At 54.0% G+C, this 15,791-nt stretch overlaps 5 protein-coding genes across 5 annotated transcripts; 4 read left to right on the forward strand and 1 right to left on the reverse strand.

The window, feature by feature from the left end:
• Nucleotides 1-21: 21 nt before the first annotated feature.
• Nucleotides 22-798, forward strand: PUNSTDRAFT_116237 (uncharacterized protein; the record flags this gene model as incomplete). Its single annotated transcript, XM_007387821.1, has 5 exons — nucleotides 22-184; nucleotides 244-356; nucleotides 417-496; nucleotides 550-641; nucleotides 692-798. 5 exons carry the CDS (start codon nucleotides 22-24, stop codon nucleotides 796-798), a joined length of 555 nt encoding a protein of 184 aa, XP_007387883.1.
• Nucleotides 799-3,366: 2,568 nt separating this feature from the next.
• PUNSTDRAFT_138148 (uncharacterized protein) lies at nucleotides 3,367-4,332 on the forward strand (the record flags this gene model as incomplete). Its single annotated transcript, XM_007387822.1, has 2 exons — nucleotides 3,367-3,855; nucleotides 3,928-4,332. 2 exons carry the CDS (start codon nucleotides 3,367-3,369, stop codon nucleotides 4,330-4,332), a joined length of 894 nt encoding a protein of 297 aa, XP_007387884.1.
• Nucleotides 4,333-4,771: 439 nt separating this feature from the next.
• PUNSTDRAFT_55276 (citrate synthase) lies at nucleotides 4,772-6,718 on the forward strand. Its single transcript, XM_007387823.1, has 8 exons — nucleotides 4,772-4,820; nucleotides 4,899-5,018; nucleotides 5,075-5,142; nucleotides 5,195-5,240; nucleotides 5,299-5,565; nucleotides 5,627-5,718; nucleotides 5,771-6,489; nucleotides 6,552-6,718. Exons 1-8 carry the CDS (start codon nucleotides 4,791-4,793, stop codon nucleotides 6,617-6,619), a joined length of 1,410 nt encoding a protein of 469 aa, XP_007387885.1. The 5' UTR covers nucleotides 4,772-4,790; the 3' UTR covers nucleotides 6,620-6,718.
• A 377-nt stretch (nucleotides 6,719-7,095) lies between these two features.
• On the reverse strand, nucleotides 7,096-8,055 carry PUNSTDRAFT_138150 (uncharacterized protein; the record flags this gene model as incomplete). The annotated part of the gene is made up of 1 exon (XM_007387824.1): nucleotides 7,096-8,055. One exon carries the CDS (start codon nucleotides 8,053-8,055, stop codon nucleotides 7,096-7,098), a length of 960 nt encoding a protein of 319 aa, XP_007387886.1.
• Nucleotides 8,056-9,626: 1,571 nt separating this feature from the next.
• PUNSTDRAFT_47207 (uncharacterized protein) lies at nucleotides 9,627-11,116 on the forward strand (the record flags this gene model as incomplete). Its single annotated transcript, XM_007387825.1, has 3 exons — nucleotides 9,627-9,818; nucleotides 9,876-10,511; nucleotides 10,574-11,116. The coding sequence occupies 3 exons, from the start codon at nucleotides 9,627-9,629 to the stop codon at nucleotides 11,114-11,116; spliced, it is 1,371 nt and encodes a 456-aa protein (XP_007387887.1).
• Nucleotides 11,117-15,791: the final 4,675 nt, after the last annotated feature.

Genomic DNA, 15,791 nt, shown 5'->3' on the forward strand with positions numbered 1-15,791 from the left:
CCATCTTATCTCTGAACCACCATGCCCCGGCTCGCTTTACTCGCACTAGCGATGTTTTTCATGGGGCTCGCCTGCTCTGCGAATGCGACACTTGCTGAGCAGACGATCCTCACATCCGTTAAGCAGGAGAGTTTGTCTGCCACCGTCGTCCGGGCGAAGACCAGCTGGCGCTGGCTAGACTGCGGTACGCTGTCAAGAATACCTTATCAAACTCCATGTACCATGCTTACTACAAAGATGAAGGCTCATCTACCGATGTCGTAAGAATCGAATCAATCGAGGTATCTCCCGATCCTCCGGAGAAAGGAAAGGATCTTTCCATCGAGGTCACCGGGAATGCAGGGGAAGTTGTTGAGGTTAGCCCAATATGTGCGATCTCGTTTCCAGTGTATCAGATTGAATGACGTACATCTTAGGACGGAGCTTTTGCAGATGTGACGGTGAAGATTGGCCCCCTTAGAGTCTTGCAGAAGCGCTACGATTTATGCGAGGAAGCGCAAGTCACTCACGATCTCATGATTTCCCGATGCCAATCTCATCCTGGCTCAGTAGGAATGCCAACGCCTCTATTCAGTGTCCCATCGATGAAGGCCGGCATATTGTCAACCAAACTGTGACTCTTCCGAAAGAGATACCCAATGGTGAGTCTCGGCCACCGCTCCGGCTTACTAGCATTCTCACTATAACATAGCGCTCTATCGCATCAATGTCCGAGGTTATACCATGAATGACGAAGACATGGTCTGCATAGACCTCGATGTGGATTTCAGGAACCGTCCTTTCCCGGACGTTGAGTGAACACTTTATACCTGGTACTCCCTTCAGGCTAAACACACGAGTCATGAGGAAACCGTCTAGAATCCTACTCGTGGTGAATACTATATCATTGACTACGTGAACAGATCCTGACGATTTTGTAGATTCGATGAGTTCGTGGAGCAGGTGTTTGCGGGGTGACCGCTTGATTTCCTCGAGGTTCCACTTCGGTCATACATAGATGTTCCCGCACTGTCTCAGTCACAATTGAGGAAACATTGGCGCGAAGTGCGAAGAGCTGTACACTTTCTCCGAATCCGCAGTGATGCGTGTTCCCGCGCTGCCTTCGCGGTATCCCATAAAGCAGCCGATGAGACCGGTGCAAAGGAGACACCGGGATCCAGTCCCAAGGTATCGATTCAGGCCACGGCGTTTCCATCTTATACCACCTCGGAGACCGTTCGCTGGCAGATCCACCACCTCCGCCATCGAGGAGCCAGGAGCTATCGACTCCTAACACGCATCTAAACTCTCGACGACCGCAATATCGAAAGAGTACACCATATCTACTATCATTGGCACGTTGCTGTGCTGTATTGACATTGCCACTCGCTCATTTGGAGTGTTTTCCACTGCAGATATGTTATGATGACCACGCTTCCTCCCGAGCTTTTCATCGAAGTCGTCCGCAATCTCCATAACGCCGTATATTTTCCGGATCCACCGACACGCCGCGCTCTCCTGTCTCTGTGCTTGACGTCGCATTACCTTCACGAGCTCGCTGTTCCCTTGCTTTACTCCTCAATCCGGATCGACTTACCTGGCGCATGCGAAGAACTATCTCGCTCTCCATATGTATCGCAGCATCTCCGGAGCATTTCCGTGGGTTACCACAAGACATGGGATCCACGCTTCCTCGAGCACATACCTGTTCTTTGCTCCCTCCTCGATAACGCCCGACAGAACTTACGCACCATCATTCTGGATCTGTCGCTACGTTGGGTATGGCCAGAGGAAGACCCTCGAGATGTCAAACAATTCCTTCGACGCGCACTTGAGAATATCCCAAATATAGAGACAGCGGTGAGCTGTCAAGACGAATTATTCCTACATCGGGAGGACGAAACAGGTACATCATTTCAGGTCACCTGGTCGCAATGGACTTCACTTCGCCGTGTTTCGTTCTACAACCGATCGTTCGATACCAACTTAGCCGACATATGCTTATCCCTTCCCTCCCTGGAAATTGTCATCAATCACAACGCCGACCATCAACGTCATTTGGTGGGCTTAACTAGGATAGTGACATCCACCAATGTGTCGGGATTAAGGCTCCAAATCGTCTACATTTGTGACTACCCGCACGTACTCGAGCGGATCGACCTCCGCCCCATACACCAACTAGCTAGTCAAAATGCAAACCTCCGCATCGTACCGACGCCGCTTCAATACACGGGTGATATCAATGAATCACAGACTTGGGTTAGAGAGTTGGCGGAAACTGGGAAACTATGGGACTTGCGGCCAGAGTGAAAACAAAGGTCCGAAGGCGGTTTTGGCCGATCATTGGGTCGGTGCGTGGCATGCTTCTGACTCGGGCAGATGGGCTAATGACCATGCCTTGATTAAAGGAGATTGCAATAAGCTGTCGTTGCCCTGCGTGTAGTTCTTCCGTTGTTGCACTTGATCGCCTCGTACTTTGTATTCGCGAACGAGTGAAGAAGGATTTGGTATTATTAATACCTTGTGTGCCATGTTTTCCCAATGAACATTATGCAAGGAGGCGCTGCTCCTTAGCCAGCGCATTTCTCTATGATTTGGAGATGGAGGTACGTGGCATGCAGTAGAATTACTTACAGGTTAACGACTCTGTTTAGAGGGATGGACACTGTTCTTGACAATCCCTTCTCATGGTGCAAAATAAAGCAATTCCCCGTGGCAGGTCGTTATCGTTTCTTATATAGTAGTCAAATCAAGCCCTGAGGACGTACACATTTTTAAGAAGGGAAACATTCCCAACGGAGTAGTGAGCAAGTGCGCCTGGGATGATGTCAGCGCCCGTGTATCACACTGTCGCCGGCGCGATGAATTGATCTTACCGTCCGGTATTTCCTTCGGCGCGGTCCATGCTGGGTCTCGCGCTCGCCAAATATACGTGCAAGCCCATACTCAGCCAGCAGAGATTGCGACGAGATGTCGTTTCCCCGTTGACGTGTATCAATCCAGGTACTATTGTCATTAAAGTCCGTTGCATCGTGCCTTGCGTTCGTGAACAAGCGAAAAAGACGTTCACGATCCGGTGATATGATGATTTCTGTACGGTATTTTTTCCGCAAGAGCAGGGTCTAGTGATCCGTCAGCATATCGATTAGGCAGCACAGATCTCACTGTCATTTGGCGCTTGAACGGCCTGCGGATCTCCGTAATCTCACGCTAACCGATGCTTGATTAGCTGTGCGTGCGACTTCAAGCTAGCAACCACCAGCGTTGTTCGATACCACGTTAAATAACTGTGAGTTGGACGAGCGGCCACTTTTTGAGACTGTCTCCAATCGCTCTCACTAGATACAGAAACACCGCCGCACGCGCGCGCTCGCCCTGCTTCACAGGATGACGAGACTACCTCCGGAGCTCATAATAGAGATCGTGAGGGCCGTCCATGACGGCACTTTCATCCCCGACCCTCTCACACGATCTACTCTGGCCTCTCTATGCACAACGTCACGCTTTGTCTCCGACTTGGCCATCTCATTGCTGTACTCCTCCATTCGCGTGGTTTTACCCAGAACCTGCGTCGATAGTCTCGTTCGGTCCCCGCACGTATCAAAGCATCTCAGGACCATAACCATATCCGAGCGCTGTGAACATTTGGACCAGTTCCTCAAGGAGATCCTCGGCGTGAGTGAACTTCTTGTTCACGCACGGGAGACGTTACGGACCGTCATCTTGGATGTACCCCTGGATCTAACAAGAGAGCTGTATGGCGATCGCTTGGAATTGCGAAATTTGCGCAATGCTCTCGACGACCTCCCGTCTATCGAGACCATCGTCAGTTGCCAGGATTCGCTCAATTTCCCCGAAACCCACAGCACAGACAGGGTATGTCAAAGTTTGGAAAGTGCACCCTGGTCTGGAGTCCGACGTCTTTCGCTGCGATATGCCTCAATTCAGGCACAATTCGCGAACGTTTGTCTGGCCCATCCATCGCTCGAGGTGTTATTTCTTCGCACCCCCAAATTTGGTCTGCCATTGAATTTCACGGCTTTGGGAGAGTTGGTCCGGAAGAACTCCCGCGCCATCGACATCTACCTTTGCGATTCCCCAGAGGTTTTATCCAGCGAATGGATGCAGCCCGTGCGGGACTTGGCCATATCGCACGCGAACCTTCGCCTCATCGAGCTTCCGAAGGAGTTCAACGACCGAGTTACGGGGCAAGTTTGGGTCAGAGAGATGGCGGAGGGCGGGATGCTATGGCACCTTCCGGAGGGAGCAGTGGCATGGAATGACCAGCATGCTGAGGAGTTTCCGAGTCCCTGGCTGCGTCTGGTGCCTACTGGAACCTGCTCGCTGCAGTAGCCCACGAACTCCACGAGCTTAGCCGGATGATGAGCTGTATTTCGTAGCATGACATCCATGTATGTCCTTTAAACGCCGCGTACGTTGTATTGGTACGGTTTCTGTAGTTCCTTTAAGTATGTCCTTGTTAAATGAGATGAAAAGCGGACACGCCATCGCAGGATTCAGTCCTGAGATGCCTATGCAAGAGCGTCCGTGGCTTATCCTTCCGGCGACGAAAGACGAGGCGGTGAGAGTTCGTTACGGCCGCGCGAATGAATTCTAGCGCACGGCGTTGGTCGGGCCCGGCAGGCTCGGACGCAAGCAGCAGATGGTCGACGGATCATAGATGTCGTAAAGGGTGGGGGAAAGCGGAACGCGTTCTTCCCACGGTCGTGTGCATTTTGGGTCCCGAAGTACCCCGCCTTGCGGTCATCGACTCTCGACTCTGTTCTCTTCCATCCCGACCACATCCAGCCATGGCTGCCCTCCGCTCCGCCGTCCAAAAGGTACGGGTCGCTACGCTCTCTAGACTGTGTGCACGGTAGCGGGGAATATAGGCTAACCCGTCTCTCGATCACACACAGTCTGTTGCGCGGTCCGGCATCGCATCTTCTCGCCGTGGGTTCGCGTCCACCGCGCCGGCCTTGAAGGCTGCCACTCTCAAAGAGAGGCTTGCGGAGCTCATTCCCAAGGAGCTTGAGAATGTAAGAATGCATCCTGAATGTGCAGGGGAATGTCGTCCTCATACGTCGCGTCACAGGTCAAAGCCGCTCGCGCGGAACACGGCAAGAAGTCTTTTGGCCCCGTTCTCGTTGATCAACTCTACGGGTGACCTCAATAAAATACTACCTCCTGTGCCGTGGATACTGACGTTTGTCAGTGGTATGCGTGGACTTCCCGCCCTGATTTGGGACGGTTCCGTGCTTGACGCTGGTTCGTGTGCTTCTATCTACCCCGCACGATTCATAAGTCCTTATCTGATATGACGCAGAGGAGGGTATTCGCTTCCGTGGCAAGACCATCCCCGAAATTCAAGAAGCCCTCCCCAAGGCCCCCGGCGGACAGGAGCCTCTCCCTGAGGGTCTCTTCTGGCTTCTCGTTACCGGCGAGATCCCGACCGCGGAGCAGGTCACTGAACTCTCCAAGGACTGGGCTGCCCGCGCCGCCATTCCCGACTTCGTCGAAGACATCATTGACCGCTGCCCTCCTACCCTTCACCCCATGAGCCAGTTCAGCATGGCTGTCACTGCGGTGGGTTTGCTCGCATGCTCAACTCATCACCGAGTACGTACTGATGGCTATTTGTTCACAGCTCAACCACAACTCCGCGTTCGCGAAAGCCTATCAGAACGGCATCTCCAAGAAGGAGTACTGGGGACCCACCTTCGAGGATGCCATGGACCTGTATGTTTATACACGAAACTGTCTTGGTGCTGTAGTTAACGCGGCTGTTTAGCATTGCCAAGCTTCCGAACATCGCCGGCCGCATCTTCCGTAATGTCTATGGTGGCGGCAAGCTCCCTGCGATCGACCCCACCAAGGATTACTCGCACAACCTCGCCACCCTCCTCGGCTTCGATGACAAGCCGGGCTTCATCGAGCTCCTCCGTCTCTACATCACCATCCACAGCGACCACGAAGGTGGTAACGTCTCCGCGCACACCGGCAAGCTCGTCGGCTCCGCGCTCTCCGACCCCTTCCTCGCCTTCGGTGCCTCGCTGAACGGTCTCGCCGGCCCGCTCCACGGCCTCGCGAACCAGGAGGTGCTCATCTGGCTCCGCAAGATGCAGAGCAAGATTGGCGAGAACGCGACCGACGAGGCGGTGAAGGAGTACGTGTGGTCGACGCTCAAGGGCGGCCAGGTCGTGCCCGGCTACGGCCACGCCGTCCTCCGCAAGACGGACCCGCGCTACACCGCCCAGCGCGAGTTCGCGCTCAAGCACCTGCCGGACGACCCGTTGTTCAAGCTCGTCGCCCAGATCTACAACATCGTCCCCGGCGTCCTGCTCGAGGCCGGCAAGGCGAAGAACCCGTGGCCGAACGTCGACGCGCACTCGGGTGTGCTCCTCACCTACTACGGTATGGACCAGATGAACTTCTACACCGTCCTGTTCGGCGTGTCGCGTGCGTTCGGTGTCGCGTCCCAGCTTATCTGGGATCGTGCGCTCGGTGCTCGTACGTATCTTCTCACTTTGTGGCTTCGGGTTTCGATCACTAATGGACGCGCTTCTTTGCAGCTCTCGAGCGCCCGAAGTCGTACTCGACCGAGGCCATCAAAAAGATCTTCGCGAACAAGTCGGCATAAGAGACTTGTCTGGGGAGAGACGGGGTTCGGACTTGACGTATCCTACTGCCGCTGCATGTTTTTTGTTGGTTCTCGTGAATTTATTATGCGTGAATACACAGAGATATGCGAGGAGCCGTATCGCGGACTGAGTGCAAAAGGACTATCGGTCCATCCTCGTGGATATCGTGCTAACTTCTACTATCGTCACCGATCTGTCGCATCCTGCGATAGCGGCGGCGAGACTGCGGTGCTGCTCCTTGATGTCCGTCAAATTGCTGACCAGGATAGGTGATGTTGCTGCCATGGCTTCGTCATACTAGAAGCGAATGGGCGTACGACCCCGAATCTGCATTTGATGTTGCTGCTGAGAGATTCGAGATTTATACACCTCGATTTATATCCGCGAGACGCGTCGGTATATATACAATCTGACCCGACTACTTGGTATTACATTTGCCTGAGTCTCTTGGAAGCTGAAGCTGAACAAAAGCGATTCAGATCAGCCACACAGGCTTGACGTGGTCGTAATTCCAGACGATGTCTGTAGCGGGCAACTGCCACAACATCCCTGACTCCGCCATTTCTCTGACCCAGACCCTTGCTGGGTGCATGTCCGTGTCTTCGGTTATCAGACGCGTTTCAGCTTGTAAATTGATAATGCGGAGGTTGTCGTGCTGTTTCGCCAAATCCTGCGCCCTTTCCACGTCAAAGCGGACACGTTCGGTACCGGTTATGCAGATGTAGACTACGATTGCAGGTGACCGTGACGGTTTGGTCGCCCTGACCAACCTGGTCAGCGCCGGGAGAGCATCCCAATTAAGGCCAGAGTAGACGTTGTGAAGGAACAGTGTCTCTAGGTGAGGAAGGGACAAGCACGCGGTGACGAAAGGCTCGTCGAGGACGACACTGCCCGGCGAGAGCCGTCGAAGCCCCTTCCATGAGGGAGATAGGATGCACCGAGCGATTCCGTTTGTCCAATCTTCGTCGTCGATCAGGAAACCGTCCCGGCAGACGACTACCGTCTCGATGGAAGTGAGGCTCTCGAGCGCACAGCGGAAGGGCAGGAGCTGCTCGACGGTGCACCATTGTCCGCTCCAGGACTCGCGGACAGGTATGTAGAGCGTGACGGAACGCAGCGTGTTTCGCGCGTGCGTCAGGAGAGAGCTGAAGACAGGTATGTCCGCGATGAATTCCCTCATGGGCCTGCGATGCTCAAGGATAGAGACGGTCTTCAGGTACTTCGCGACGTGGGCCGATTGAGCGAGGTGTTCACAAGCACCCGGCAGTACCACGCGTATGGCGGAGTAGAGCAACGGCATCGATAACTCGTGCAGAAAGTGCGACGTTAAGCACAGAGAGGCGAGGGTGAAATGTGTCTGCTGGTCTGGGATGGTTAACCCATCATGTAGCGCGTCGACGACGCCGATGAGGAGTTCTGGGGGAAGCCTGGCCATCCTTGTACTGCGAATCGCGATGAACAACGCGAGCGTGTCAGCCTGAGTCCGTTTCGGTCGTAGGGTCAACGGGCCTGTACGTACTACTCCCTTCGTCAAGGAACGCGTGAGAAATTGTTTCAGAACGCAATGCTCTTGGCTCCTGCTGAGAAGGTTGATGCAGATGACGGTAATCCTGCAGCAAACCCGATGGTTCGATGTAGCGACCGGAGCTGCTTCAGTGGGCGGCACTCTTTGGTCACTTCGCACACAGCTTGCATCTGGTGGGGGTTGGGCAACGCCTACGAAGTAGGCGTAACCAATCCCACGGTTACACTGCCACACATCTACTTGATGTGCACGTTGTTGGGTGTCCATCCCCATTCCTCGACCTTTCTCCCAAGTCATAAATTCGGCAAAGCTCTACAAAATAAACGAAATGACATATCTTACTATCTTATCAATTTTGAACTCCATTGGTTCCTGCAAACTACGTGCTCCCTCCTACAGAGCACCGTGAAGTGGCTGTGCTGGAATCTGGTGGCTGACTCGCGATGCTCAAACTCCCGCAACAAGAGTTCTTCTTGCATCAAGTGCCGTACCTTCCACAAAGGTTCTAAAATTGCACAACCCTTCTAGAATATTCTTTAGGATGCCAATAGAGAATATGTCGAGGATAGGATTTTATTTTTGGTCCATTTTGGCCCATTTAATCGGTGCTGATGTTAGTTTATGCTCTTCCGAGGACAAAGAAAGAAATTCTATTCTCAACATTCTCTCAAGAATCAAATTTAAGCGGTAGTCTCTCTACCATTCTAGACGTCAGCTGGCATGGTTGACTGCATAACCTGGTCGGACAAGACACTTTGTCCGGTACCCTTCATTGTCATGGCAGTGCTATACGTGGGAAGTTATGTCGGAGTCGAATTTTTGGCTGGGCGTTGCCCATCCCGAAGGAAGGTGCCGGTGCCCTAAGTCAGTGGCACCCATGCCGTCATTGCTAAACCAGCACATCAATTTCCAAGCCAGTGTCATTTTACCAACTTAACTTCCACGTTCTTGATCTCGAAGGCCCTGATCTCAGAAACGGACTACTGAGAGCGTGCTCTGTTCCTTTCCAAGAACGGACGGAGGCGGGTTTAGCCGGTTGCTGTCGACGGCCGTTTCGTCGAAGTGATGTTTCTGGCCGTGTAGATGTCCAAGCTCATACGCCATGGGGATCTCGAACAGAATAGGCCATCCATCGTGGCGAAGAGTTCTATCAGATCGGAGATGCAGCAACTCCCATTGGCTCGCTCGGCCTCGCTCTACCACAGAGGCCAACTCGACTTCCAATCTGACTTCGTTCTCCCAGCGCCCTGTCGCCGCTTCACTTCGCTCCACCCTTCAGAACAGTATTTGCCTGCTTTTGTGCGCTCGCAGGTCGCTAATCGGGCAGCCCTCTTTCTACAAGGAGGCAACATGAACATGGAGCCTTGGTCAGCAGTCCGCTTCAGCGCCTACGTCGTGCTCAGGCTTGCTGGTCTGTGCCCGCTCGTGGGTAGCCCAGAACAAAACACGACGATGCTCGTAGGGGAACCCAGCTTACAACCATGGCGCTCTGTAACAGCCGCGCAGTGCTACCTATCGGACGTCTCGATGCGGCCAACCCGACGAATAACATCATCTCGAACAATGGCTGGCTCGTCGATGTTCCTCTGGATGTCTTGAAACTCAAGATGGCATGGACTCAATTGAACCAAGCTTGGCCCATCCTCTCTTACAGACTCAAGAAGAACGGACGCGTAAGCCCCCTTCACGTTCTCATCCGTAACACCGAACTGAAGATTGCGTTGAAATAGACAGGAGACCTCGAGTTTCATATGATCGAGCAATCTGCGATTGTATTGGGCAGCGGCTTCACGACCGCCACAGTCGCTGGACCGGTAGCGTCTCGTTTCGACTACCCGAAGCCCACCGACTCGATCTCATGCGTCCCTCTCGATATCCCGCACCATTTCTTCTCTCATCCTTCCCGCTGCTCCGCCAATGCGCTCTTGAACAAGGACGTGCCCGTCGCGGCCCTCCACGTCACCCGTTTCGATGACGCTACCATCGTCGGACTCTCTGTCTCACACGCTCTGGTGGACGGGTCTGGAACGAAGGCAATCGTGCTGGCTCTCCTCGGTATCCTCAAGGGAGAAGAGGTTCTACCTCTAGCAACCCACGACGCTTTCGAGACGTATCCATGTGCAGAGGACGTTCCCCCGCCGACCGGATTCAGGGTGTTTAGTCTGTGGCAGATGCTGACACTCGTGCTCGTCACGATATGGGACTGGTTGCGATCACCGAGAGGCGGCCTTCGTGTGGTATATATTCCCGCGAAGGATGTTGCGCGCATTAAAGCGCAGGCTATGGCCGACATTGCTGCAAAAGAAAGCGAGAAGAGCGGAGAGTGGATCAGCACGAGCGATTCCATAGTAGCCTTCTTGCTCAAGGTACGCGCTTCTTTCTCGTCAGAGATATCAAGTGTGCGTGTTAAATGCCATCCTCATGATAGTGCATGTTCGCTTCCGAAACGAGACACAGGCCTGTCGGCGTTGCGTACCTCGTCAACATCCGCAAGCACTTCTCGTCCATCATCCCGCCGACTTACATCCGCAACGCCAACGCGGGCGTCTCCATCGCGATGCCCGACGCAGCGGCGATTCCCACCACCTCACTCGGGACGCTTTCGCTCCTCGTGCGGCGCACGCTGCAAACGCAGACGCAGCAAGCAGCTCTGGTCCACTACATCCAGTGGCGCATCGCTAAGCCGAAGCAAATGCCGATGTTCATGGAGCCGACCGGGGCGTGGGCCGCGTTCACGAACTGGCGCGAGATGGACTTTATGAAGATCGACTGGACGCCGGCGGCGCTCGATCCGGGCTCGAAGCGGGCGACGTGCCTATATCTGCACTCGTTCGGATACGGGCCGTTGAACCTGAGGAACGCGTTCGTGATCGGGCCCGACGACCCGTCTGGTGGTATCTGGGCACTCGGTGCCTTGTCGGACTCGGTGTGGAAGGATGTTAACGGCTTCGGGCGATATCAGCGCAAGTGACGGGCCAGACCAACATCGTCGACTCGGAGATGACTGGGTTCCAGGGGTAAGTATCCCCGACTCTCCGTCGAGTGAATGTTTCCTTGATTTCAAGTTGCACCTGCAGTGTGCTGCGACATCTGTACTTGAGATATGGCGCGCGAGAGAGGAACATATATTCCAGATTTGCTCAGTTATATTGAAGTAATTCGTCCTGGTTTATTCAAAGTCTTCGAAGGTGCGAGATGAGTAGCGAACGGCAGTAAATAACTCCTTCTTGCATGGGGTCCTCGGCAAGTCTCGGCATGCCACGCGTCGGCGCTACTCACGGCATCGCCTTTGCAAGCCCTCTCGGCGCTACTCTGCCCCCCTCCATGACAACCTTATGATAACACCGCTATTCCTTGTATTCTGCTCTCCCTCTTACCCCGAATGATAATCAGTTTCCCCGCTCCGTGAAGGTGAAAGCTATCGAACAATCGTTCATTCGTCGCGCCGAGCTTCCAGGGCGGGCAGTGTTGCGACTCGCAACTGCGATGACCTGGCCAACTGCGACCCTACACGGACCGGATGGCGTCTTTCCGATAGGTGTTCCGGAGATAATGCTGTCTATTACAGAAGGCCTATGATATGTTGGGTCATCTACCGCACTTGTGCATAGTCAACCGGTGCAGGTGCTGGCAAATTACTCAAGCCTCATTGTTACGGTACGTACTAAGCGAGGACTGCCTTTGATTCCATTCCCCGCGACTGACCCGCTCTTCCCCGCGATAGCTCATTGACATCCGTGCCCCGCTGCGCCTAACCGTCATTCGTCGACTCCGAATGATTCCATTCCGGACAGCTTTGCTGTCCGCCGACTGCATCGTCATTTAACCTCAGTTGGGTACCCTGAGCTGATTTCCCGCCCGCCCTTTGACTTCGATAATGACCTTGCGAGGCTTGCCGTCCTGCATGCCCTACCGAGAAAATGCCGCCTAGCCGTGTACAGCTCTGTAGTATAGCAAGCTGCGCCAGTCAGCAGGAAACGTCAGGGCCACCGGCTCGTACACGATGATCTCACGATCCACATTACGCGGACTAGCAAGGGATCGTCGAACACGTCCTCTCCCTGTCTCGCGCATTCGTTCAAGCCTCCTCCTCTGACACGACCGGCACGACGCGCTTCATACCCCTGTTGATGAATTTGGTTAGCGAGCGGGAGCACTCAACGCTACGGAATCCGGAAGAACTCTTCGAAGGACTCGAGTTCGAACCTCACTCCGTGAGCATTGTGCGTTCCCGATGACGAGTTGTATTCCTAACGTGGTGCATAGGGAAACGACGACGACTTCCAGGTCATCCTTGAACGCGCTCAAACTATCACCCGAGTCCACTGGCGTGAACCCGACGACCTCCACCTCACGTCCTACCTCCTGAATGCGTCGCTTCTATGTGCAAATCATTACCCCACCCGCGATATACTTCCTCATACTACGTCTTTTTTCGCTTCGTGCATCACGGATTTTGGCGTCCATGCCGTTAGCTTGTGGCTCTCGGCTGCTCTTACATCCCTCACCCTTGTTCTTGATTGCAACGTGAGCTCCCGGGCTTTCGTGCAGCTCTTGGCGATGATCAGGAGGCGGGTTCCTTACCTTGACTATCTGTCCATTCAGTGGAATACTCGTTACGTTGGCCCGCAGGATCGTCAATCCGCTCGCGGTGCGCTCCAGGCATTCCTACAGGGGATACACCCTGTAACCTCCCTCCTACTTGAATTTCCCGCCTCTCTGCGTGTACTGCGCGTCCCGCTTGACCTCGTCGCACCATCTGACGGCGTGTGGGACGCGATCACGAGTTTGCAAGATCTGGAGGAGTTAACACTGTTTACGAGGAGGAATCATGCTTGGACCCGGAACACGTGGCCTCGAAGAGGATATAGGGAGCAAGTCTTCCCGGTGCTTAGGACGCTCAGGATATCTGCCATGCTGTACGAGGCTGTGGAGATTGTCCAGGCTACTTCGCGGCGCCTCGCGGCTCTCCATTTGGCCGTCCCGCGACTCACCTCCGGGGACGAGCTCCGCGATGCCTTGAATGCAATCGCGCGCTTTTGCCCGGGTCTCATATGCTTCACGATCCTGGTGGCCTCGGTGCATTCGCAGCAAACGGGCGCGTGGTTAGACGTGTCACCTCTCCTCTCCCTTAACCGTCTGGAGCATCTGATCATACGCTGCCCCGCGCCTCTCCCACTTACGGACGACAACGTCGACACGATGCTGCGCGCCTGGCCGCGTATTCGTCACCTCGCGCTCAACCCGATGCCTTCCACTGCCGCACTTGAGTCGTACGGTGGCACGCTGCCCACGTTGTACTCTGTCATCAGAGCCGCCGAAACTTGTCACTATCTGCAGCATCTCGGGTTGTGCATTGGCGCTTGTACCTATACGCCGGGAACTCAGGTGCGGAATGCACCACTGACGTCCTTGGACTTGGGCATGTCCACGGGTCGAGGGGACGCAGATGGACGTCGTACGGCAGAAATCCTGCTTCAGACGTTTCCTTCAGGACTTCGGCTGCTCACGATTGGCCGCTCGTCGTGGGTACAGGAAGTGTCTTCGAGGCTACAGGACTCACTGGAGAACCTCCGAGGCTCATTCTAGTCCTATTCATTACGTACCTCCTCGCATTGGATGGGGGCCGTGATGCTCCAGCGTTCTGCTATTCCTTCAAGCTCCTGTGTGTCTCGGTTTCTTTGTTCAGATTCGTCACGCGGACAACTTGGCTTTCTCTAGCGCGATTCTACTGTATCGATAGCATGACTCCGATTTGACCACCTGGCGACGCGCGTGCTGCTGACTGCATCGATGACGCCACAAATGGTAAACCATGACACAGAAGATATTGAATACCGCCGTCGAAGAGCTGGGGCGCTCAAGATTGATTCTGATCACAGATTCACGAAGCAACCGAAAGTTAAAACCTTCAGAGCGCACTTGCAAAGCAGTGGTTTCGTGAGCGACCCATTGTAGGCCTCGTGCTCATTTCAGCGAGCAGCTAGATGGAAACTTCACGTTATTATGCCTCGAGACCTCCACTCGGCCGGGTTCCAGAACTTCGCTCCGGAGGCGGAAAAGCGTCATTCATGGCTTACTTCGGCAATGCCCTCGCTGTATTCATCCTATCTCATCTCCGCGTACGTTTACTCGTTTGAGGCTAGAACCGCATCCCCGAGGTGTGCGTGCTCTTGGCGCCTCGGACAGGTCTGACATCATCGAGGAACTACTATCAAGCTCAAAGCGCAAAATCACCGAGGACGATTCATTGAGCTTCGGGTTCTATGACCTGACAAGATTACCTTCGATGCTTGAGTAATAGAACAGCATAAAAGCAAAAATCATGCATGGAGCGAAGGAACGGGTCTGACGAATGAGCGGTCTGGCAGGGCCCAGAGTAGGTGGTCACCACCTGGAATGCGCAGACGCTGCGAGAAATCCATGCGATGATGTGGAGCGTATGATGGATAGTATACTGTTCGCGCATCTCAAAAAGAAGCGGCTTCGATAGCTCATTCCTCAAAGTGATCTAGATCGAAGGAGTGTTACTGGAGTCGCATGACAGGTGTGAGAGCGCCTCCTCAGGAACATTACCGATGGTCCGACGTGACCGAGAGCACAGCTCGTTTGGAGGGGATTGGATGGACCAAAGTGATCGAGGCGTTCATTGATACGGTAACTTCATATCCACTTTGTGGATGAACATCATGGTAAAGGCGCAGATACTGATGACCCTGTCGATCATTCATAAATATGCGGGGTCCTATGGATCCCGCACAGTGGAGCCGATGTCGAACGCGCATTGGGTGCATTTGACGTAGGAAAACATGGTTTTGAGAGGAAGACGCAGTGAAAGAGCTCAAAACCAGCAGCTGATATGTGAATGCATCGAACTATTCATCAAGTGGTGATCCGGCCTGTACGGACACTCTGACCAAGCATCTAACCTGTCCAGTGTAACACGATGAAGTCGGGCCCCCTTCTTGGTCAGAGAACTCAAGAACAGGAGAAGGCGGCAAGAACAGAAAGGGGGGGAAGAACGTCAATTGAATAGATCTGTAAATCTCAGGATAAGCTTGGAGCTCCCATTTTTGAAACTTGCCTATACTTTCTGGTCGTCGTCACTGATGGTCATTGGCGGTAGTCTTGCCTGGTTCCGTGTCTGGCGACACGGGATCGTGGAGTGGTACATATAACCAGCACGAGTTTTCCCGGCGCAAGCGCACCTTCCAGACGAAACTGATGCCCGGCGAATGTACCTTGTCCTGTCATCGCTTGGCACAACTAGAAACCGAGAGCAGGTTGCCACAAGCGTCGGTCAGCTGCGGGAGTCGGGTCTGTTTGATTAGAATGACGCGCCCATCTCTTGCTTCCACACCCAATCTTTGGCGTAGCGGACTCACCTATCAGCCTTTCGGCCCGCGGGCAATATCTGATATTACGACATCACGATATTGCGACGTCAGACGTCCGAGTCACTTGCCAAGTGTACTTGCGCAATGATGATTCAGTCACCTGGGCAATCTTCCGGACCTATGAACCGAATTCAACGATAGTCTGGGTTGGCTGACCGTGCGTACACAAAAGCATTCTTTTCGCAAGTGGGCCGTAATTCCATCAGCTTTATGGCCAGTTTTCTGGCTCCATCGTCGCATGACGACCTT

This window comes from Punctularia strigosozonata (genome assembly GCF_000264995.1).
Source record: "Punctularia strigosozonata HHB-11173 SS5 unplaced genomic scaffold PUNSTscaffold_15, whole genome shotgun sequence".
Lineage (NCBI taxonomy): Eukaryota > Fungi > Basidiomycota > Agaricomycetes > Corticiales > Punctulariaceae > Punctularia > Punctularia strigosozonata.